General features: G+C 41.1%; 1 protein-coding gene across 2 annotated transcripts in view; it reads left to right on the plus strand.

Moving 5' to 3' along the window:
• Positions 1–18650, plus strand: part of Zzef1 (zinc finger ZZ-type and EF-hand domain containing 1) — a 133653-nt gene that overhangs the window by 26145 nt on the left and 88858 nt on the right. For both annotated transcript variants that reach the window (XM_057773736.1, XM_057773737.1), the window contains exons 3-9: positions 2798–2992; positions 4818–4989; positions 5768–5967; positions 7583–7793; positions 13956–14072; positions 14936–15114; positions 17469–17567. In XM_057773736.1, coding sequence (XP_057629719.1) covers positions 2798–2992; positions 4818–4989; positions 5768–5967; positions 7583–7793; positions 13956–14072; positions 14936–15114; positions 17469–17567 — 1173 coding nt within the window. The remainder of the gene's footprint in view (positions 1–2797; positions 2993–4817; positions 4990–5767; positions 5968–7582; positions 7794–13955; positions 14073–14935; positions 15115–17468; positions 17568–18650) is intronic.

The raw sequence follows: 18650 nt of genomic DNA on the forward strand, positions 1-18650 counted from the left end.
ACTCCCCTGTGTGTGTGTACTGAGGATTGAACCTAGGGCTTTGTACTTGTTAGGCAAGTGCTGTACATCACTTTATACCCAATCTGGTCTCTGTGGTTAGATGATTTCCTTGGTCACTCAGACTTATGTAAAGACAGCATCAGAATAAATTTGTCCTTCATTTTTTCAGGTGAGATGACAGTTCAATTTGAAAGGGAAATAGCATTGAACATCATTTGACATAAGAACTTTGCCTGTTCTGTACACCAAGTGACAATAATTAGTGTCTTTAGGCAGGAGTAAAGACTGGATAGACTTGGCAGACTGTAAATTTGATTGCTGTTGAAACCTCTGACCTACTGCCGAGTGATGTATAGAGCCAGGGAAGGATAATGCCTGCATCTTAGTGGAGAATGAATGTTTTGTTATCTTTCATTATGTAATTCTTTCAGGGCATTGTAGGTAGCCTATACATAGAATTGTTTTTCCTAGTGTCATGGCAGGTAAGGTGAACTTTGAATTTCATTTAGCTAACATAACATAGTATGTGTAGTCACTCCCACTTTTGCATTACAAATATGTGGGTGGCATTATTTGGATTCCTCAGATTGTGTGTGTGTGCATGAGTGTTCTGGGGATCACATCAGGACCTCACAAATGCTAGGCAAACATTGTACCCCTGAGCTATCCCATGAGTCTCAGAGAGATTTTGTAGGCAGGGTAGGGAAGGGAGTGTACCAGTGAGTAATGCTTGCTGCACTTGGTGCCTGGTGGAGGAAAGGGATGATGGAGAAAGACCAGAGTCCAGATCCTGAAGTGCTCATAGTATACACTCATGACTTAAATCTTTCAACTCAAAAATATGTAGTAATATCCAGCATAAAAGAATCATCAGTCTCAAGCTCTTGAAAGCTGAGGTCATCTCTGTGGTAGCATCGAATAGTTTCCCAGTCCTCCTTTCAAATGTCCTCACACACTGAAATACTCATTCTTGTCGTATCTCACTGTTGATGTATAGAGTTCACTGAAATCATTCCTTTGTAGAACCTTTCTAAAACTGAAGACATTTTCCATTACAAAATTGCTCTGGGTGGGTGTGTGCGTGTACTGTGTGTGTGTACACAGGTGTGTATACTGTGTATGTGTGTACGTGTGTGTGTGTGTGCTCATGTGCAGCAGTCTGCTGTTTGGTGTGGGTTCTGAGCAAATCCAGGCAGCATCATGGATATGAAGCCTCATCCTCATGTGGGAGTAGGTAGGGGTTGCCTCGATTTTGAGTCTTTAGAAATCAGCTGTCTCTGGGGTTTGAGCAGGCCATATAACCAGAATAGGCTGCTTTAAGCACAGAATTTCTTCTTAGCCCATTGCTTTATACAAAAAGTTGCTGCAGAGTTTTATTTGCTTCTATTGAATCTGTTCTATGGTATCTTGATCTGAGGCTTTTTACATAGGTCTCTTGAACATGTGAAAATTTGTCAAATAATACCATTATATGAATTTTTTGTCATACATTATGACTCATTTAAAAAGTGGGAAAAGCTGGATAGTGGTGGTGCATGTCTTTAATCCCAGCACTCGGGAGGCAGAGGCAGGCAGATCTCTGTGAGTTCTAGGCCAGCCTGGTGTACAGAATGAGTTTCAGGACAGGCTACAAAGCCACAGAGAAACCCTGTTTTGAAAAACCAAAAAAAGGGGGAGATAACACCCCAAATCCACAAATATGTCTCTGCTCCCAGTAAAGCTGCCATGGTTTTCCTTGATTCACTTAATCTGGTGCTTCTGGATTGTAATAACCTGTTTGAGATTCATTAGTTTAGGTTATAAGGAGACAGCAAAGGATTCTAAACATGGCAGGTGTGTGGTCTGTGTCACATCTTTATAAGATTACTCAGGATAATGGTCCATGAGAGGCAGGTGACATTTGGGGAGTTACTCAGCTTCCAAGTGGGCATCTGAGCAGGAGGTGTTGAGGCTGAAGAAAAGATGGAGGAGCAGACTTCAAATGAATCACACATTGGGGAGAAGGACCTAGATTGGTGGGAAGAACGGGAGGAGGGAGTGGAGGAGTGTTCCCTACCCTGCCTTCTTCTTGCTCTCTTGTAAGTCACCTGAGCTTCATTTCCACCATTATAAAGCAAGGCTACCAGGACCTTCGCTACCCCTGGACAACATGCTACATTTCACTGTATTGTGAGGGCCAAGTGAGGCAGTATATATGTCAAGTACTTCATATCTCATAAGATTCTTTCAGAAACTGACAATGGCAGCAGATATTTTGTTATTAGGACCTTAGCTTAAACACTAAGTTCCAAGGGATTGACTCTGTATTCTGGCCCCTGTGGGCACCAGACATACACATATGTACATGCAAACAAAACTCATACATGCAAGATAAAAATAACTATATCAGCCGGGCAGTGGTGGCACATGCCTTTAAACCCAGCACTTGGGAGGCAGAGGCAGGTAGATCTCTGTGAAGAGCTAGTTCCAGAACAGGCTCCAAAGCTACAGAAAAACCCTGTCTCGAAAAACCAACCAACCAAACAAAGCTATATAATTTTTTAGAAAAGATTTATTTTTTTAACTGCTAAGCTATCTCTCCAATCCCTAGAATAAGTTCCTAAATTGAGGTTGCTACTTGTTCATTTCTTTAAAACCTATTTATATTTTTAAATAATTAAAGCTCAAAATTTGAGTAGAGTTAGTGACTGCTTTTAATTTAGCCATTTCAGAGGGAGCATCAGGCACGGGATGTGGGAACTATTGTGGTGACTTCACCAAAACACCACAAAAAAAAAAATGGATTTTATGTCTTTAGGTTTCATCGACATATTTTCAGAGTCAAAGGAGGGCCTTGGCACTCACTCATCAATGATATTGCGCTTCCTGCATCGCAATCGGATCTCGAGTATGGTGATTCCCTACCCAATGTTAGACCACTGCAATAACATGTGCACCATGCGGTCGTCAGTTCTGAAGGAGTCTCTGGATCAACTGGTACAGAAAGAAAAAGGTATGTACATGGGAGAGTCTCCTGAAAATGCTCTCCCATTATTTCTTGTAGTGTTTAGTAATAGGGTGATTCAGTTCTTCCTTGTGCCTGTATTTCTCAAAATATATAACCAGTTTCTAGCCTAAGAATGTTCTCCCTGCCTCCTTGCCTGTGTCAGATGACTTGAGTTTATATAAAAGCCATATACTGTGGTGCACATCTATAATCCCAGCATTCCAGTGTTGGGGTGGAAAACACAGGCAGGAGAATCTGCTGAAAGCTTGTAGGCTAGCTAGTTTGAGTGCAGTAGCAGAAACAAGAGAGACCCTGCCAAGCCAGGCAATAGAGGCAGGCAGATTTCTTTGAGTTTGAAGACCACCCTAGTCTACAGAGTGAGTTCCAGTACAGGCTCCAAAGCTACACAGAGAAACCCTGTCTCAAAAACAAAACAAAACAAAACAAAATAACAACAACAAAAAACTTAGAGAGAGACCCTGCCTCTCAGAAAGGTGGAGAGTGAGAACTGACTCTTGAGATGTGTTTTCTGACCTCCATGTGTGTGCTGTGATGTACGTGTAGCCCCACCTCTACTCATTAAATTAAAAAAAAAATAGTAGGGTATATTATATAAAACTTCAAAGTTTCTCCCAGCAATAATGTAAGCAATCAACATAGACATCCAAGAGCAAAATATGTTTTCTATCATGTTAATGACCCATTTGGCTGAGTTTTGGGAATTTCGGGTTTTTTTTTTTTTGATAAGTATTCTTGGTCAGTTAATTCACTCCTTGCACCATGTCAGTAAATAGCCAAGTAGATATTAGTTTTTATAGGTGCATAGACTTATATTTGTAGTGTATGTGTGTGTATATATATTACTACAAATGTGTAAACAGTAAATGACTTGGTTTTTCAAAACCAGACTATTGCCAGGCAACGGTGCTGCACAACTTTAAACCCGGCACTTGGGTGGCAGAGGCAGGCAGATTTCTGAGAGCTCGAGGTCAGCCTGGTCTACAGATAAATTCCAGGACAGCTATTACACAGAGAAACCCTGTATTGAAAAGCCAAAATCAAAACCAAACAAAACAACAACAACAAAAACCCAAAACAAACAAACAACAACAACAACAACAAAAAACAGACTATTAACCAGGAAGAAAATGGGAGAGAGTAGAACTAGAAAACACTCAGAAATGTTAGTTACTTCAAAAGCCTAATTTGGGCCAGCAAGATAGCTCAGCAACTGAAGGTACCTGTGATTGTTTTCAATATTGATGACCTGAGTTTCATCCCCAGAACCCGCAATGGTAGAAGGAGAAAAGCATCTCTTATAATTTACCCTCTGTAACCCAGACCTAGAAAGACAATTATCACATGTACTCACTCATAAGTGGTTTTAAAACATAAAGCAAAGAAAACCAATCTACAAATCTAGAGAACCTAGACAACAATGGGACCCTAAGAGAGACATACATAGATCTAATCTACATGGGAAGTAGAAAAAGACAAGATCTCCTGAGTAAATTGAGAGCATGAGGACCTTTGGAGAAGGTTAAAGGGGAGGGGCGAGGCATGGAGGGGAGCAGAGAAAAATGTAGAGCTCAATAAAAATCAATAAAATTAAAGACTAAATAATAATAATAATGATAATTTACCCTCTAACCTCCACACCTGCATAATGAGAAGATGGGGCAGTCATTGGCCAATGGGTTTTTTGGAAGGAGTCTTTTAAGGAATGTTAGATTTTGCTGCCAAAGTGTTAAGCATGTTTCTGTTAGATATTTTAAATGACCATTTTCATTTTCCCTTTGTAAAATAGCTAAGATTTGGTGTTTTCCTGCAGAAAGCCCTGGAGACCTAGCCAGAAGCCCGGAAATGGATAAACTCAAGTCAGTAACAAAGTGCTATGCTTATATAGAAACATCCTCCAACCCTGCAGACATCTACAGGATGACAAATGGAGAAACATCATCCTACTGGCAGTCAGATGGTAGTGCCCGCTCACACTGGATACGGTGGGTAGTACATGTTTTATTTGTTTAAAATCTAGAACGTGGCCTGGGAAATGGCTCTTCTAAGAGGTAAAATAGAAATCTTCACCATGTTTCCTCTTAGCTCACCTATAAATGAGGAGTATATTCAGCTTTTTTGTTTTTTTGTTTTTGTTTTTCGAGACAGGGTTTCTCTGTGGTTTTGGAGCCTGTCCTGGAACTAGCTCTTGTAGACCAGGCTGGTCTCGAACTCACAGAGATCCGCCTGCCTCTGCCTCCCAAGTGCTGGGATTAAAGGCATGTGCCACCACCGCCCAGCTTATACTCAGCTTTTTGAATGCAGTTTAGAATTGCTTCTTGACTAGTAGAAGAATGTTCATATTGTCCATTTCTGCTTATACTAATAGCTTAAAAGGAAATATAAAATTAGCCTAACAGAGCGACTTTGTAGAGATTTAGGGAAGCCGAACCACCTTTGAAATACATAGGTAGCATCTCAGGTTAGTCGTTTAGAAATCCATTTTAGCCAGGCGGTGGTGGCACATGTCTTTAATCCCAGCACTCAGAAGGCAGAGGCAGGTCAATCTCTGTGAGTTTAATGCTATCCTGGTCTACAGAGCAAGTTCCAGGTCAGCCAGAGATACATAGAGAAAGCCTGTCTTACAAGCACGCCCCCTCCCCCCCCAAGAAAAGAAAGAAATCCATCTTTATACGTACCAAATGCAAGGTCCAGAGTTGGGACTGTGGCCCCACCAGTGCTTGGCCCATGTAACACAGGTGGTTTCTGTGGTCTGTTTTCCAGTTTGAAGATGAAGCCAGATGTCGTGCTCAGGCATCTTTCCATTGCAGTGGCTGCCACCGACCAGAGCTACATGCCACAGCAAGTGACAGTGGCAGTGGGAAGGAGTGCCAGTGATCTGCAGGAAGTGCGAGATGTTCACATCCCCAGCAATGTCACTGGCTACGTGACACTGCTAGAAAACGCCAACATCAGTCAGCTCTGTGAGTCCAGTGGAAGTGGGCTATGATGAGAGGAATGGCGGGGATTTTGTTTTAAGCCTTAGGACAGCTTCTGAAGTCTTGACAGTTGATTTGCTTCTATTATACCCATAGGAAAATCATCATTATTTTATCTACTAATTACAAAAACTTTAAAAAAAGCAATAAAGCCTTTTTGTAATTAAAAGTATATTGTTATTTTCTTACTGGGAAACTTAACAAACATGGACAAACAAAAAGTATTCAAAATCTTTCTATAGAGAGGTTGTTGAATCACAGCTGCTTTGGTGTGGTTCTTTCCAAACCACTTCTTGTGTTTATGAATTTGTTTGTGTTTATACGTACATATATAAAAAGCACTCTTTAATAAAAATAGAATTATATATATTTGCATGTAGTATATACATAGCATTTCCCAAAGATTATAATATTCTGCTCACATTCTTTTGTATTTTTATTGTTGTTTTTTGGTTTTTGAGATAGGAACTCATCTTGTAATTCTGGCTGTTTTGGAACTCTCTATGTAGTCCAGGTTGGCCTGGAACTCACAGAGATCTGCCTGCCACTGCTTCCCGAGTGCTGGGATTAAAGGTGTGTGCCACCATGCTGGGCTCTTTTGTATTTTTAATATGTTGTCATCTCATATAGTGATGATGCCCTTTTTTTTAAGAGTTGTAAAAATGTTTCAATTCTAACCTACCCTTTGTTCTTGGACATTTATATTTTTAATTTTTTATATTATAAACTTTTTCATACATAGCATTTTGGAAATAACAGTTTTTATTTCATTTAGGGAGCCAGAATGGTTCATGTCTTATTTCTTTTAATGCTTTCCTGGTCTAAAAGTGCTTTTCCTTTGCTCAAAGGAACTGGGCCTACAAAGCTACTATCTCTGTATCTCACCCCTACACAAAGAAGTAGTTATGCTTGTAGAGTAGAAGCTTTCTGCCTTAGGCTGTGGCACTCTTTTCTCTAAATTGTGTCCTTTTAAATGGCTTCCCTTGTGACATATGAATGTGAGTCATGTCTACATCCACTATTTGGACTTGGTTGTTAAAAAAACCCTCTCACAACTGTCTTGGAGCCAGATACTGAAACTGCAAACTCTAGGATTCTAGAAATGTTCAAACCATGCATTAAGTGGGAATTTATAAAATGTATTTTACAAGATTCATAAAATTCTGAAGAACTTTTATAAATCACTTCCAACTTTACACATTTTTCTTACAGTTTCTTAGATTTCTCACTGTTTTTGTGACAGGTTAATTCTATGCTAGTTATATTGTACACATTATTTATTTCTGTTACCAAAATATTATCTTTACAATTTTCCATTTTGCTTTTAGTTGAGAGCCTACCGTTTTGTTTGTTTGTTTTTTTTTTTTTTTTGGTTTTTTTTTTGGTTTTTCGAGACAGGGTTTCTCTGTAGCTTTGGAGCCTGTCCTGGAACTAGCTCTTGTAGACCAGGCTGGTCTCGAACTCACAGAGATCCGCCTGCCTCTGCCTCCCGAGTGCTGGGATTAAAGGCGTGCGCCACCACCGCCCGGCGAGAGCCTACCGTTTGTTGACCCTTTAAAGACATTAATCTAGTGCTGAACTTGTTGTTTGTGCTCTACAGATGTCCAGATAAACATAAAGCGTTGTCTTAGTGATGGATGTGACACTAGGATTCATGGTCTGAGGGCTGTTGGCTTTCAGAGAGTTAAGAAATCTGGAGTCTCAGTCTCTGATGCCTCTGCAATATGGTACTGGTCTCTGCTGACATCCCTGGTGACAGCTTCTATGGAGACAAATCCTGCCTTCGTCCAGACCGTGCTGCACAATACTCAGTAAGTCAGTACAGTTCCCTTGTTGTCAAGGTGCACTTCTTCAGCCTCCAGGGAGCATCCTGACTAACCCTGCCTCAGGACGCTGCTCCACTGATGTTCTGTCTGTAGACTGAAGAAGCGTCTGTTCCACCTTCTGCCCTGTTGACACAGTTCCTCCAGTGTCTTTCTTCATTAGCTCATTAGTTCCCTGACCTGAAGTCAGCCACGCTGTCTCTACTCCTTATGCATCAGGAACAGTTAAGCATTTATGTAACATTTACTATTAGACAGAGCATTTAAAATGTTGGCTTGTTTTACCTGCAGACCCTGAAGTGCTTCTGTAAGTCATCCTCATTTTGTAGGTTGAGGATCTAGTGATCTTCTGGAGTCACACGACCAGGCAGGGATGAGTCAGTTTGGATCTAGGTTTTTTGACTCCCATGTTGGGAACTCTTTTCACTAGTGAGTTAAATATTTTCAATGATACTAAACTAAGTTTTCTCTTGTTGAAGGGGCCCCACAGTCAAGTAGCAACATGTAGAGCAAAAGCCCCAGCACTGGGGAGATGTAGATGGGATTGATGCAAATTTGAAGTGAGTCTGCATTTTATGGCAAATTCCAGCCAGACAGGGCTACTTAGTAAGACCCTGATTTTTAAAGGGTGCTTCAGTAGTAATGAATTGCTAGTATACTGCATGTGGGTTCATAACAGAATGCATCATTAGTATAGCTGTCAAGTACGGGTATGAAGGAGGAGTCTAGTATTTATTCTCCTGTCCATTTTTGAGATTAGTGTTATTTAGTACAAGTTGTCAGCAAGTGACACTGCTTGCAATGCTGAATCAGTCGGGAAGCAGTGGCCACCCCCATCCTTCAGTCCTGTCTTAAAATCATATATGTGCACATAGTGTACACAGATGAACAGGCACACAAAAATAAAACAAAGATAAAAAAACTGGATAAGTGTGGTGGTGGTGCACACATTAGTCCCAGTACTTGGAAGGCCAAGACAAGTGGATCCCTCAGTTCAAGGCCAGTTTGATCTACAGACCTAGACTACAGATCTTGACTCTGAAGAGTTCCTGCAGAACTTTGCAGCTGATTTGATTCCGGAGTGTTAGCACCTGGCTTTTGTGTCCACTACCTTCTGTTTTAAGTATGTAAATCTTATCTGAGTGCTTCTTAAAAGGTTCAAAGCCTATGTAAAACTTGGTTGTGGGAGGACTCAGAAAACAGATGTCCTGTGCCTGGAAATTGCTTTGGCATTTTTCTCTTTGCAGAGCTTCAGATAAGAGGCTATGGTATGGGGGAAATTGACTTGCTAAAGGTGTAAATTGTGTAACAATAAAAAAGACTTTTGCAAAGGTACAGTCAGTCAGGTCACCAGAAGTTGTTTTCTCTGTAGCTGGAAGGCTAAAAGTCATCCTAGAGAGACCCTGTTTCTTCCACGGACCTGCTTGAACCAAACACTTTACCCCTCTGAAAATTACAAGTCAATTATTTTGAAGAGTACTCTATGATTCTGGCGCATCCGATGTTTCATCACAAATAGACTTGGGTTTTTAATTTCATTTTGCTTGACTCAGAAAGCCTTACTGTGTAGCCAGGCTGGCTTGCAACTCACAATCTTCCTGTCTCAGCCTCCCAAGTGCTGGGATCCCAAGTGTGTGCCACCAGGCCTGGTTATGTTTTGCACTGACAAATGTATATGTATATGTAAATATATATGATATTGTGCAACAATGACACAGAAGTGGTGCTATGCTCTCGTTGCATTCCATCTGGTGGCAAAACCGCAGATTGTCATGTTCTCAGAACTGCTGTGTCGACTTTGACTGTTGTCAGGTTTTTTTTCAACTCTAGAATTGTTTTTTTCGTTGTAATCGATTATTTGGTAAGGAGGTACTTTATGGCTATGTAAATCCCACCCCCATCAAACTTTTTGTTTACATTAAGTAAGGCTTTACAGATCCCTGATTTATACACTGGCTTATAGTTAACCACAGTTTTTTGTTTGTTTGTTTGTTTTTCTTTTAGTTTTTCAAGACAGCATTTCTCTGTTTAGACCTAGCTATCCTAGAACTCACTCTGTAGACCAGGCTAGCCTTGAACTCACAGAGATTCACATGCTGTTGCCTCCCGAGTACTGGGATTAATTACATGAACCACCATTACCCTTAACCACAGTTTATTTTTTAATCTTTGTTTTTTTTTGTGTGTGTGCCTGTTTGTCTATGTGTACACATGTGTGTCTTCCCCACAGAGACCAGAAGAGATTCTTGGATCTTCTTGGAACTGAAGTTGTAGGCACTTGTAAACAACTTGATATAGGTGCCAGCACCTTGACAAAAACATCAAGTACTTGTAACCCCTGAACCATCTCTTTAGCCCTAACCACAGTTTTGATGTTCACATGGTCCCAGATTTGATTGGTTAGGTAACCCTTTAGGTCTGAGTTTGTGGGGGTTTTTTGTTTTTGTTTCTTGTTGTTGTTGTTTGTTTTGGGGTTTTTGTTTGTTTGTTTGTTTGAGACAGGGTTTCTCTGTTTAACAGCCCTAGCTGTCCAGAAACTGGCTCTGTAGACCAGGCTGGCCTCAGACTGACAAGAGATCTGCCCGCCTCTGCCTCCAGATTGCTGGGATTAAAAGTGTGCACCACCACCGCCAGGCCTTTGTGTGTCCTTTTGTATTGTATCTCTATTTATTTCTGCTTGTCTCTCTAGCTCCCATTGTTCTTATAATTGTCATTATAAAATAGTTACCCATCACATTTTTTTCTTTTCACGCAGGGCTTTGCTCTGTTACTACCCAAGCAAGGTCCTTGGAGAACGTTACTTTGAAACTCAGCTCATTGCTGTAAGATTGTTACTTCTCCCAGGTCGTTTCAGTAGACACAGCCAGCAAACTCACATTTACATCAAAATAAATATAGACACATATGTATATTCACACCTATATTTCTGTATCTCTAATACTGAGAACCGACATTACATGAGTCTTTCCACCTCCAGTTCAGTACCATGAGATCCATTCTTGTTTTCTCTGTTTCTGGATCTGTCGTTTCCCTCTCAGATGGTAAGAAGTGGCTCCTGGTGTTTTTCATGCATTAACTTGCTTATTTTCTTAGTATTCCTCTATGCAACCAGGGTTCCTTGCCCCTGCCCATGCAGACAACCTCCACATATCCTTCCTGTTCCAGTGTCATTAATAGAGCTACTGATGTGAGCATCCTTGCCCTGGTGCCTTTTTGTCCCCCGAGTTCCCATATCCTATGTCATGCCACCCTCCTCATTCTGGTTGGCACCTTTATTCCATTACTGGTCTGTCCCTTTGTGCAGGTACCTCTCTCACTCTGCTCAGGCTCCATATCCAAGTGTAGGTCAGCCACAGCGTCTCTGTCACCCACAGCTTCACCAGTGTGCACTGAGTTTTCAGAAGGAAAGGAAGAACGTCTATCTTAGTTTTTGTTGTTTGTTCTGAGAAAGGGTCTCTTTACATGGCCTTGGCTGTCTTGGAACTCACTATGTACACCAGGCTGGCATTGAACTCATAGGGACCTGCCTGCCTTTGCCTCCTGAGTGCTGGAATTAAAGGTGTGGGCCACCACACCACAACCCCTTATTGGGCTTTATTTGTTTGTTTGTTTTGATGATGTACCAATTTGTGGCAGAATGTTTTTTCTCCATTTTCTTAGTATGTATGCAATAGTACTTTCACTTCCCCTGACTTTTAAAGTTCAGTTACCTAAAAAGCATTACAAAATAAAAAAAAATGTTCCTTGAGGAGAAATAACTAAAAATATATTTGGGGCAGAGTAAATGTTTACTTACATGAGAAAAAATGAATATCACACTATATGATTTTGCCTTTATTGACACCTGCATCTGAGCATAGTTGCCAGCACAGCCCCAAATGTCTGGCAGGCAGGCAGGGAAAACCAGAGTAGAGAGGAAACTGACGTAGTGTTAGGTTGCTGTATTGTTTGTATTTTCTTTTTTTTTTTTTTTTGGTTTTTCGAGACAGGGTTTCTCTGTGGTTTTGGAGCCTGTCCTGGAACTAGCTCTTGTAGACCAGGCTGGTCTCGAACTCACAGAGATCCGCCTGCCTCTGCCTCCCAAGTGCTGGGAGCTTGTTTGTATTTTCAAGTGCAGAAATTGTCAAGCATGGTGACAAACATCTATAATTCCAACACTCGTGAGACTGGGGCAAGAGGATTGCCATGAGCATCAGCATGGGCTATGAAGTGAGTTTAAGCTGAGCCTGGGCTACATAGCAAGATCCCGTCTCAAGAAAAACAAAATAAAGGGCTGATACTTTGCCTAGCATGTAAGAAACCCGAGGTTCAATCCTTAGGACTACCAAAAACCAACCAAACAAACAAACAAAAACCCCTACCCTAAGTAAATAATAATGGAACAGAGAGACGGCTTAGTAGTTGAGAATGCTTGCTGCTCTTACAGAAGACTGTAGGTCAGTTCCCAGAACCCTGTCCAGAAGCTCACAAACACCTGTAACTTCAACTCCAGGGCATCTGACACCCTCTTCTGTTCCTCTCAGTCATTGTTCTTTTATGTACAAAGACACACAGAGATTTCAATCTCTCTCTCTGTCTCTCTCATGTAACCCAGGCTGACCTCAAACTTGTGATCCTCCTGCTTCACATATGTGTGTGTGTGTGTGTGTGTGTGTGTGTGTGTGTGTGTAAGCCTATATGTGTGTATACACACACACACACTTTATATATATATATTCTGGTGTGAGCCACCATGCTTAGCTTATGATGTTTTCATGTATTCTTGGCATACCTTCAAGTGTTTCATGGTACAATCATGTACTCAGTGCACCTTTAGCATCCAGTAATCACCTGTTAAATAAATTTTAAACAAACATTAAGGTGGAAAGGCCAAAAGACCACAACAGGCACAGAAAATGTGATGGTGCTGATCTCCCGAGGAATCAAGAAAATTTGTGGCACCTCTTTAAAGGTTCTGGTACAAAACAAACTTTCTACTAAACCCACACAGCACTGTCTTGGGGACAGTTTTCATGAGTCTGTGTCTTTCATACTTAACTCTTAACATGAGTTCCAGGTGGCCAAGGGAGTCTTTACACAGTGAACTCATCCAGAAAAGGGAAAGTGAAACATGTAGTGCGACATTTTATTCTTTTGGGGCCACCACCCAACTCACAAACAAATTTCACACACAGAGCTTATTCTTAATCATAAATACCTGGCCTTAGCTTGGCTTGGTTCTAGCCAGCCGGCTATTAATTAATTAATTAATTTATTAATTTATTTATTTTGAGACGAGGTTTCTCTGTAACTTTGGAGCCTGTCCTGGAACTAGCTCTTTTTTTAAAAAATAATTTATTTTTATTTTATGTACTTTGGTGTTTTGCCTGCATGTATGTCTGTGTAAGGGTGTTGAATCCCCCTGGAACTGGAGTTACAGACAGTTATGAGCTGCCATGTGGGTGCTGGAACTTGAACCCGGGTCCTCTGGAAGAGCAGCCAGTCTCTTAACTGCTGAGCCATCTCTCTAGCCTTGGAACTAGCTCTTGTAGACCAGGCTGGCTTTGAACTCACAAAGATCTGCCTGCCTCTGCCTCCTGAGTGTTAGGATTAAAGGCGTGCGCCACCACCACTGCCTGGTTTAGCCAGCTTTTCTTATTTTAACCCATCTACCTTTTGCTTCTGGACTTTTATCTTTCTCTATTTATTTATACCTTAATGTTCCTTCTTACTCCATGGCTGGCTGAGTGGCTGACCCCTGACATCCTCCTCCCATTGTTTGCAACTCCTCTGTTCTCTACTCCCAGATTTCTCCTTCTACTTATACTCTCTGCCTGCTAGCCCCGCCTATCCTTGCTCCTGCCTCCTTATTGGCCATTCAGCGCTTTATTAGGACCATCAGGTGTTTTAGACAGGCAAAGAATCACAGCTTCACAGAGTTAAACAAATACAGCATTAAAAAAAGCAACATATCTTAAAATAATATTCCCTAACAGAAACTAAACTGTTTAGTATATGACTCCTAGGGAAACAATATTTATATTGCACATCAGGCTCTCCACAGGAATACTCTCTGCTAGCTCAAAAGATTCTTAAGCATAAGATATGATGGTGCACTGTTGTCTGGTGTCATGTCTGGCCTTGCTCTGATTGCACATGTTACTTCTCTAGGAAGGCATTGCAGCACATGCCACCACTGTCCCTCTCACCAGGATCTACAGATTTCTCAACTTTCCTGTCTCCCAATGTTCTGGAAGAAGTGGACAGCTTCCTCGTAAGGATAACTAGGTAAAATCAAGGATGCTGAGGTGAACAATTTGTGTGGGGTGGAGGGCATATATTCTCATTCAGTTATTAAGAAAAATTTAGAAGAATGTTTCCACTAAAAATGATTCATTTTTAGTAACCAAAGAGAAAGTGAAATAATCCATCCTAATTCAATTAACCCTGGTAACCTCTAATATCCCTTGACATTAAGAATTGGGGTACAGAGGAAATGGGCCTCTGATTTGTTTAGAAGAGATATATCCAAGGCTAAGATTGCAGGCCTCTTAATTCATCCTTCTTCTGGCCTGTGGTCTTCAGTTAGCTTGCTTACATACAGACTAACAAGCCTAGTTAGTTGCCTATAGAACTGGAAAAGTTGCCTACTTGAACTTTATAGAATGGAACACTTGGTGTGAAGACATTTGCTACCCACAGCAAGCCCTCAGGACTTTAACTATTCCCTGAGATACACAGATAGCTTTCAGTTTCCATTATGGTGTATTTGGAAAGGTACAGAAGTATAAAGGGGGTGGATCTAGTAGTTTTCATGCTTCTTAAGTTATGCACCCTTAGCTCTGTGTCCAACCCAGCTCATTCCCAAGGATTCCTGGTGGAGACTGGCTGCAGTAGTTCATTTATCTTTTTGGTTTAACAAATTGCTTTGTATTATTAAAGTTTCAAAGGTGAGGATTTAATTTTTTGACCCTCGAGTTGATTCCGTTTTTCCTTGAATTATCTTAAGGATTTTGAAACTATATTTCTAGTAAATATCTAGGGAGCACATGACAGGTTAATTTTACTTATAGGGATTGATTGTATAGGTTTGATTTGTCTGGTTTTCTTGTATTTTAGGAAGTGAAAAGTTTTTTGCTTGTTCTTTGTAGCTGCTGTTCTACTCCAGAGGTAGAATTGACTCTTCTGGCTTTTGCACTAGCAAGAGGAAGTATTGCCAAAGTGATGAGCTCTCTGTGTACCATCACTGACCACTTGGACACACGCTATGATGCCTCATCTCTCATCTCATCCATGGCATCTGTCAGGCAGAACCTGCTCCTGAAGTATGGTAAATGACCTGGGCATGATGGAAATGCTGACAGTGGAAAATAATAATGCTACCCTTTCCAGGTGCCCTTTGGCCTCTTCTGGTCTTTCTGGATAGTGAGTAGACTGGGTTGTAATAGTGGTATCCTGATTCCTGGATGAGCACATCTTCTGATGACTAGATTTTCTCTAGAAGGTAGAGGTAGGAGGAGGATGTCTATGGGTCATTTATGGCAGATTGGCAGAAGACATCCATGTGTCCCCTGATGGTTCTTGGATTTTCTAGTACAATGACTTGGGTGTGGTAGCCATTTTCAGCACGGCCATCTTTGGTGAAGTATAGGTGTGTGTTGTCGTGTTGGTAGAGACTTGGGAAGTTAGAGTATTTCTCATTTGGAGGGAGGGAGCTCACTGAGATCTGGTGCAGGAGGATCATTGCCTCCACAACATAGCTGCTCAGGAACAGTGTATGCCTGCCATTGATTTCCCTGCCTGGGTCCATCTCAACACTTTGTTGATGACTTAGCATGAGAACCCAGTACATCTCAACCCAGTGCCCATAAAACTGTTCACAGCAACCTGGCTGTGAGGAACAACATATTTGCCTTCAGTTGGAAAATTTTCTTCTACTAAGTTCAGTGATTGATCCTGTCCTCTTCAGTATTATAGACATTTCTGAGATATTCCCACCATGGTGTTTGTACAACATAATACAACTTTATGATTTTTTTTTTTTTTTTTTTGGTTTTTCGAGACAGGGTTTCTCTGTGGTTTTGGAGCCTGTCCTGGAACTAGCTCTTGTAGACCAGGCTGGGCTCGAACTCACAGAGATCCGCCTGCCTCTGCCTCCCGAGTGCTGGGATTAAAGGCATGCGCCACCACCGCCCGGCTGATTTATTTTATGTTTAACTTTTAAAGTCAGACAATTGTTTTATCAATCCAGTTTCTCTCTACACTAGCAAAGTCTCTGGAGAAACTGTGAGCCAGAAACAGGCATGACTGTGTGGGAAGTTGAGGTGGCATCTAGAAGCTGAAGTGTTTTTAAGAAATATTAACCATTCTTATTGGGGTCGTTGGGACAGGGAGCAGAGGAGAGAGGAAGAGTATGGAAAGGACTTCATATGACTAATAGTGATTAGTTCTGGCTATTCTAGAGCTTAATGAGTGTTTGCTTTTATTTACTTCTTTATTTAGAGACAGGGTCTCACTATATAGCTTTGGCTGGCTACTTAATCTGTAGACCAGGTTGGCCTCAAACTCACCTGCCTCTGCCTCTGCCTCCTGCATCCTGAGAGTAAAGGTGTGTGCCACCACATCCAACTTGTTATATTATTATAGAACAATAATTTTTTTTAGTTCATTGTAGCAAAATTTGACTTTTTTTATTCTTCAAACTTTCAGATTTTTCCTGGATTTATTTATTTATATTTGTTATTGTTGTATGACATGGGGATGTGCACATATGCCACAGTGCCTGTATGGAGGTCTGAGGACAAACTTCGGGGAGGCAGTTCTTTCCTTCCTCCATTAGATTCAGGGATTGACTTCAGCTCTTTCGGTTTGCACTCATTGAGCCATCGCATCATCCTCCTACAGATAATTTAAAGAAAGAAGAGCTAAAACATTATGTATTTAAATATGGATCCAATAAAACTGATTTTTTACTTCAAACAATATCTTAGGAATCCTTCCACATGTTTAATATATAGTATTCATCTATATATTGAAATGCACTTTGTTTCTGAAAAGGAGTAGTCTATGCCTTTTCTCTTTCAGGAAAGCACGTAGTGGTAGTATCGACTTTTGTCTACTATTACCATCTTATTTGACCTTTTATTCATCTATTTAAAATATTTTAAGATTTATTTTTATTACTCTTTAATTATGTGAGTGTAGTATGTCTTTGTTTGGGTATGGTCACATGAGCGCAGACACCCTTAGGGTCCAGAAAAAGGTATCAGATCCCCAGAGCTTAGTTATGAGTTGTGAGCCATTTGATGTGGGTGCTGGGAACTGAGCTCAGGTTCTCTTGGAAGAACAGTATGTACTCTTAACTGCTGAGACATTTCCTAGCAGTTCCTCCCCCAATTTTTTAAAAATTACATTTACATGTGTGTAACATATGTGCGTGCAGGCATGCATGCACCTTGTGAAAGTCAGAAACAACTTGGAGGAGTCAGTTCTTTCCTTCTTGCACTATGTGGATCCTGAGTTGCAAACTTGGGTCATTAGATTTGGCAGCATCTCGCTGGCCCCTGTTTTGCCTTTTATACAGGTAAGCTTTAGCAGTCTGGGTAGGCATAGGCTCTATATTGCTACCAATTTCATCTTTTTGTGGACCTAGCTTAAAAATTGCCCTATCTTTTCTTTGGTCAGGTAAACCTCTCCAGTTGACTCTTCAGGCTTGTGATGTCAAAGGGAAAGAAGATAAGTCAGGACCTGAAAACCTCCTTGTGGAGCCATGGACAAGAGATGGTAAGTGCTAGATGGTCTATTGCTAGTATGCGCAGGAGGTAGGTGTGTGAACTCACACTCTGGTCTATTGCTAGTATGCACAGGAGGTAGGTGTGTGAACTCACACTCTGGCCTTGAAAATTTTCAGATGTTGGTGTTTTTGGTGTGTTTGTGAAAATAAAATTTTTAAATGTGTATATTAGTGTTTTGCCTGTGTGTATGTATGTGTGTGATAAGTGTGCCTAGTACCCTAGGAGGCAAGTTTGAGGGCATCATATCTCCTGGAATGGTTGTGAGCCCACATAAGAGCTGGGAACTGAATCGAAGTCCTCTGTAAGGACAGCAAGTGCTGGTAATTACAAAACCAGTTCTTCAGCCCCTAGATGTTAGTGGATTTTGTTGTTGTTTTGAGACAGGGTTTCATTGTGTAGCCCAGGCTAGCCTTTAACTCAAGGCAGTCCTTTTGCTTTAGCTTCCTAAGTACTGGGATTACAGGCATGGGTCATCAAAGATGTTAGCCTTCACCTCAGGTTGGCAACAGTGACTTCTGTACACTTTGGTTTAGCTGTTGTCTAGATGGGTAATGACCTGTAACAGCATTAAGTATTTGACAGCCTGGGGCTGTTCAAAATTGAAGTTTTAAAAAGCAAGGACTCCACTTCTTGGAATAGAAAAAGTGACTGCATTTTTTTCCAAGACAGGTTTTTTTCTGTATAACCTTGGCTGTCCTGGAACTCACTCTAGATCAGACTGGGCTCCAATTCAGAGATTTGCCTGCCTCTGCCTCCCGGGTGCTGGTATTAAAGGCGTGCACTACCACATTTAATTGTTTTTAAGTTTAAATGGACTTTCTGTTGAGTTGGTTTAAAGTGTTGAGAAAGGCAGTGGGTCCTTAGCCCCAAATATCTGAGAGCATCTCTAAGAACATTACAGCTGCTCTGGAATTTGATGTTTTTAAGGCAACCTTTTCATTACTAGCACAAATGTATGTTTGTGTGTGCTTCATTCTGCTGTAGGCTCTTTCCCCCACACATGAGCCTTCCCCCCACCTCGGTAGCCTTGATCCATGCTTGCGCATGTCTCTTTTCTATTCACTATACTGCT

Source organism: Chionomys nivalis, chromosome 7 (genome assembly GCF_950005125.1).
Source record: "Chionomys nivalis chromosome 7, mChiNiv1.1, whole genome shotgun sequence".
NCBI lineage: Eukaryota > Metazoa > Chordata > Mammalia > Rodentia > Cricetidae > Chionomys > Chionomys nivalis.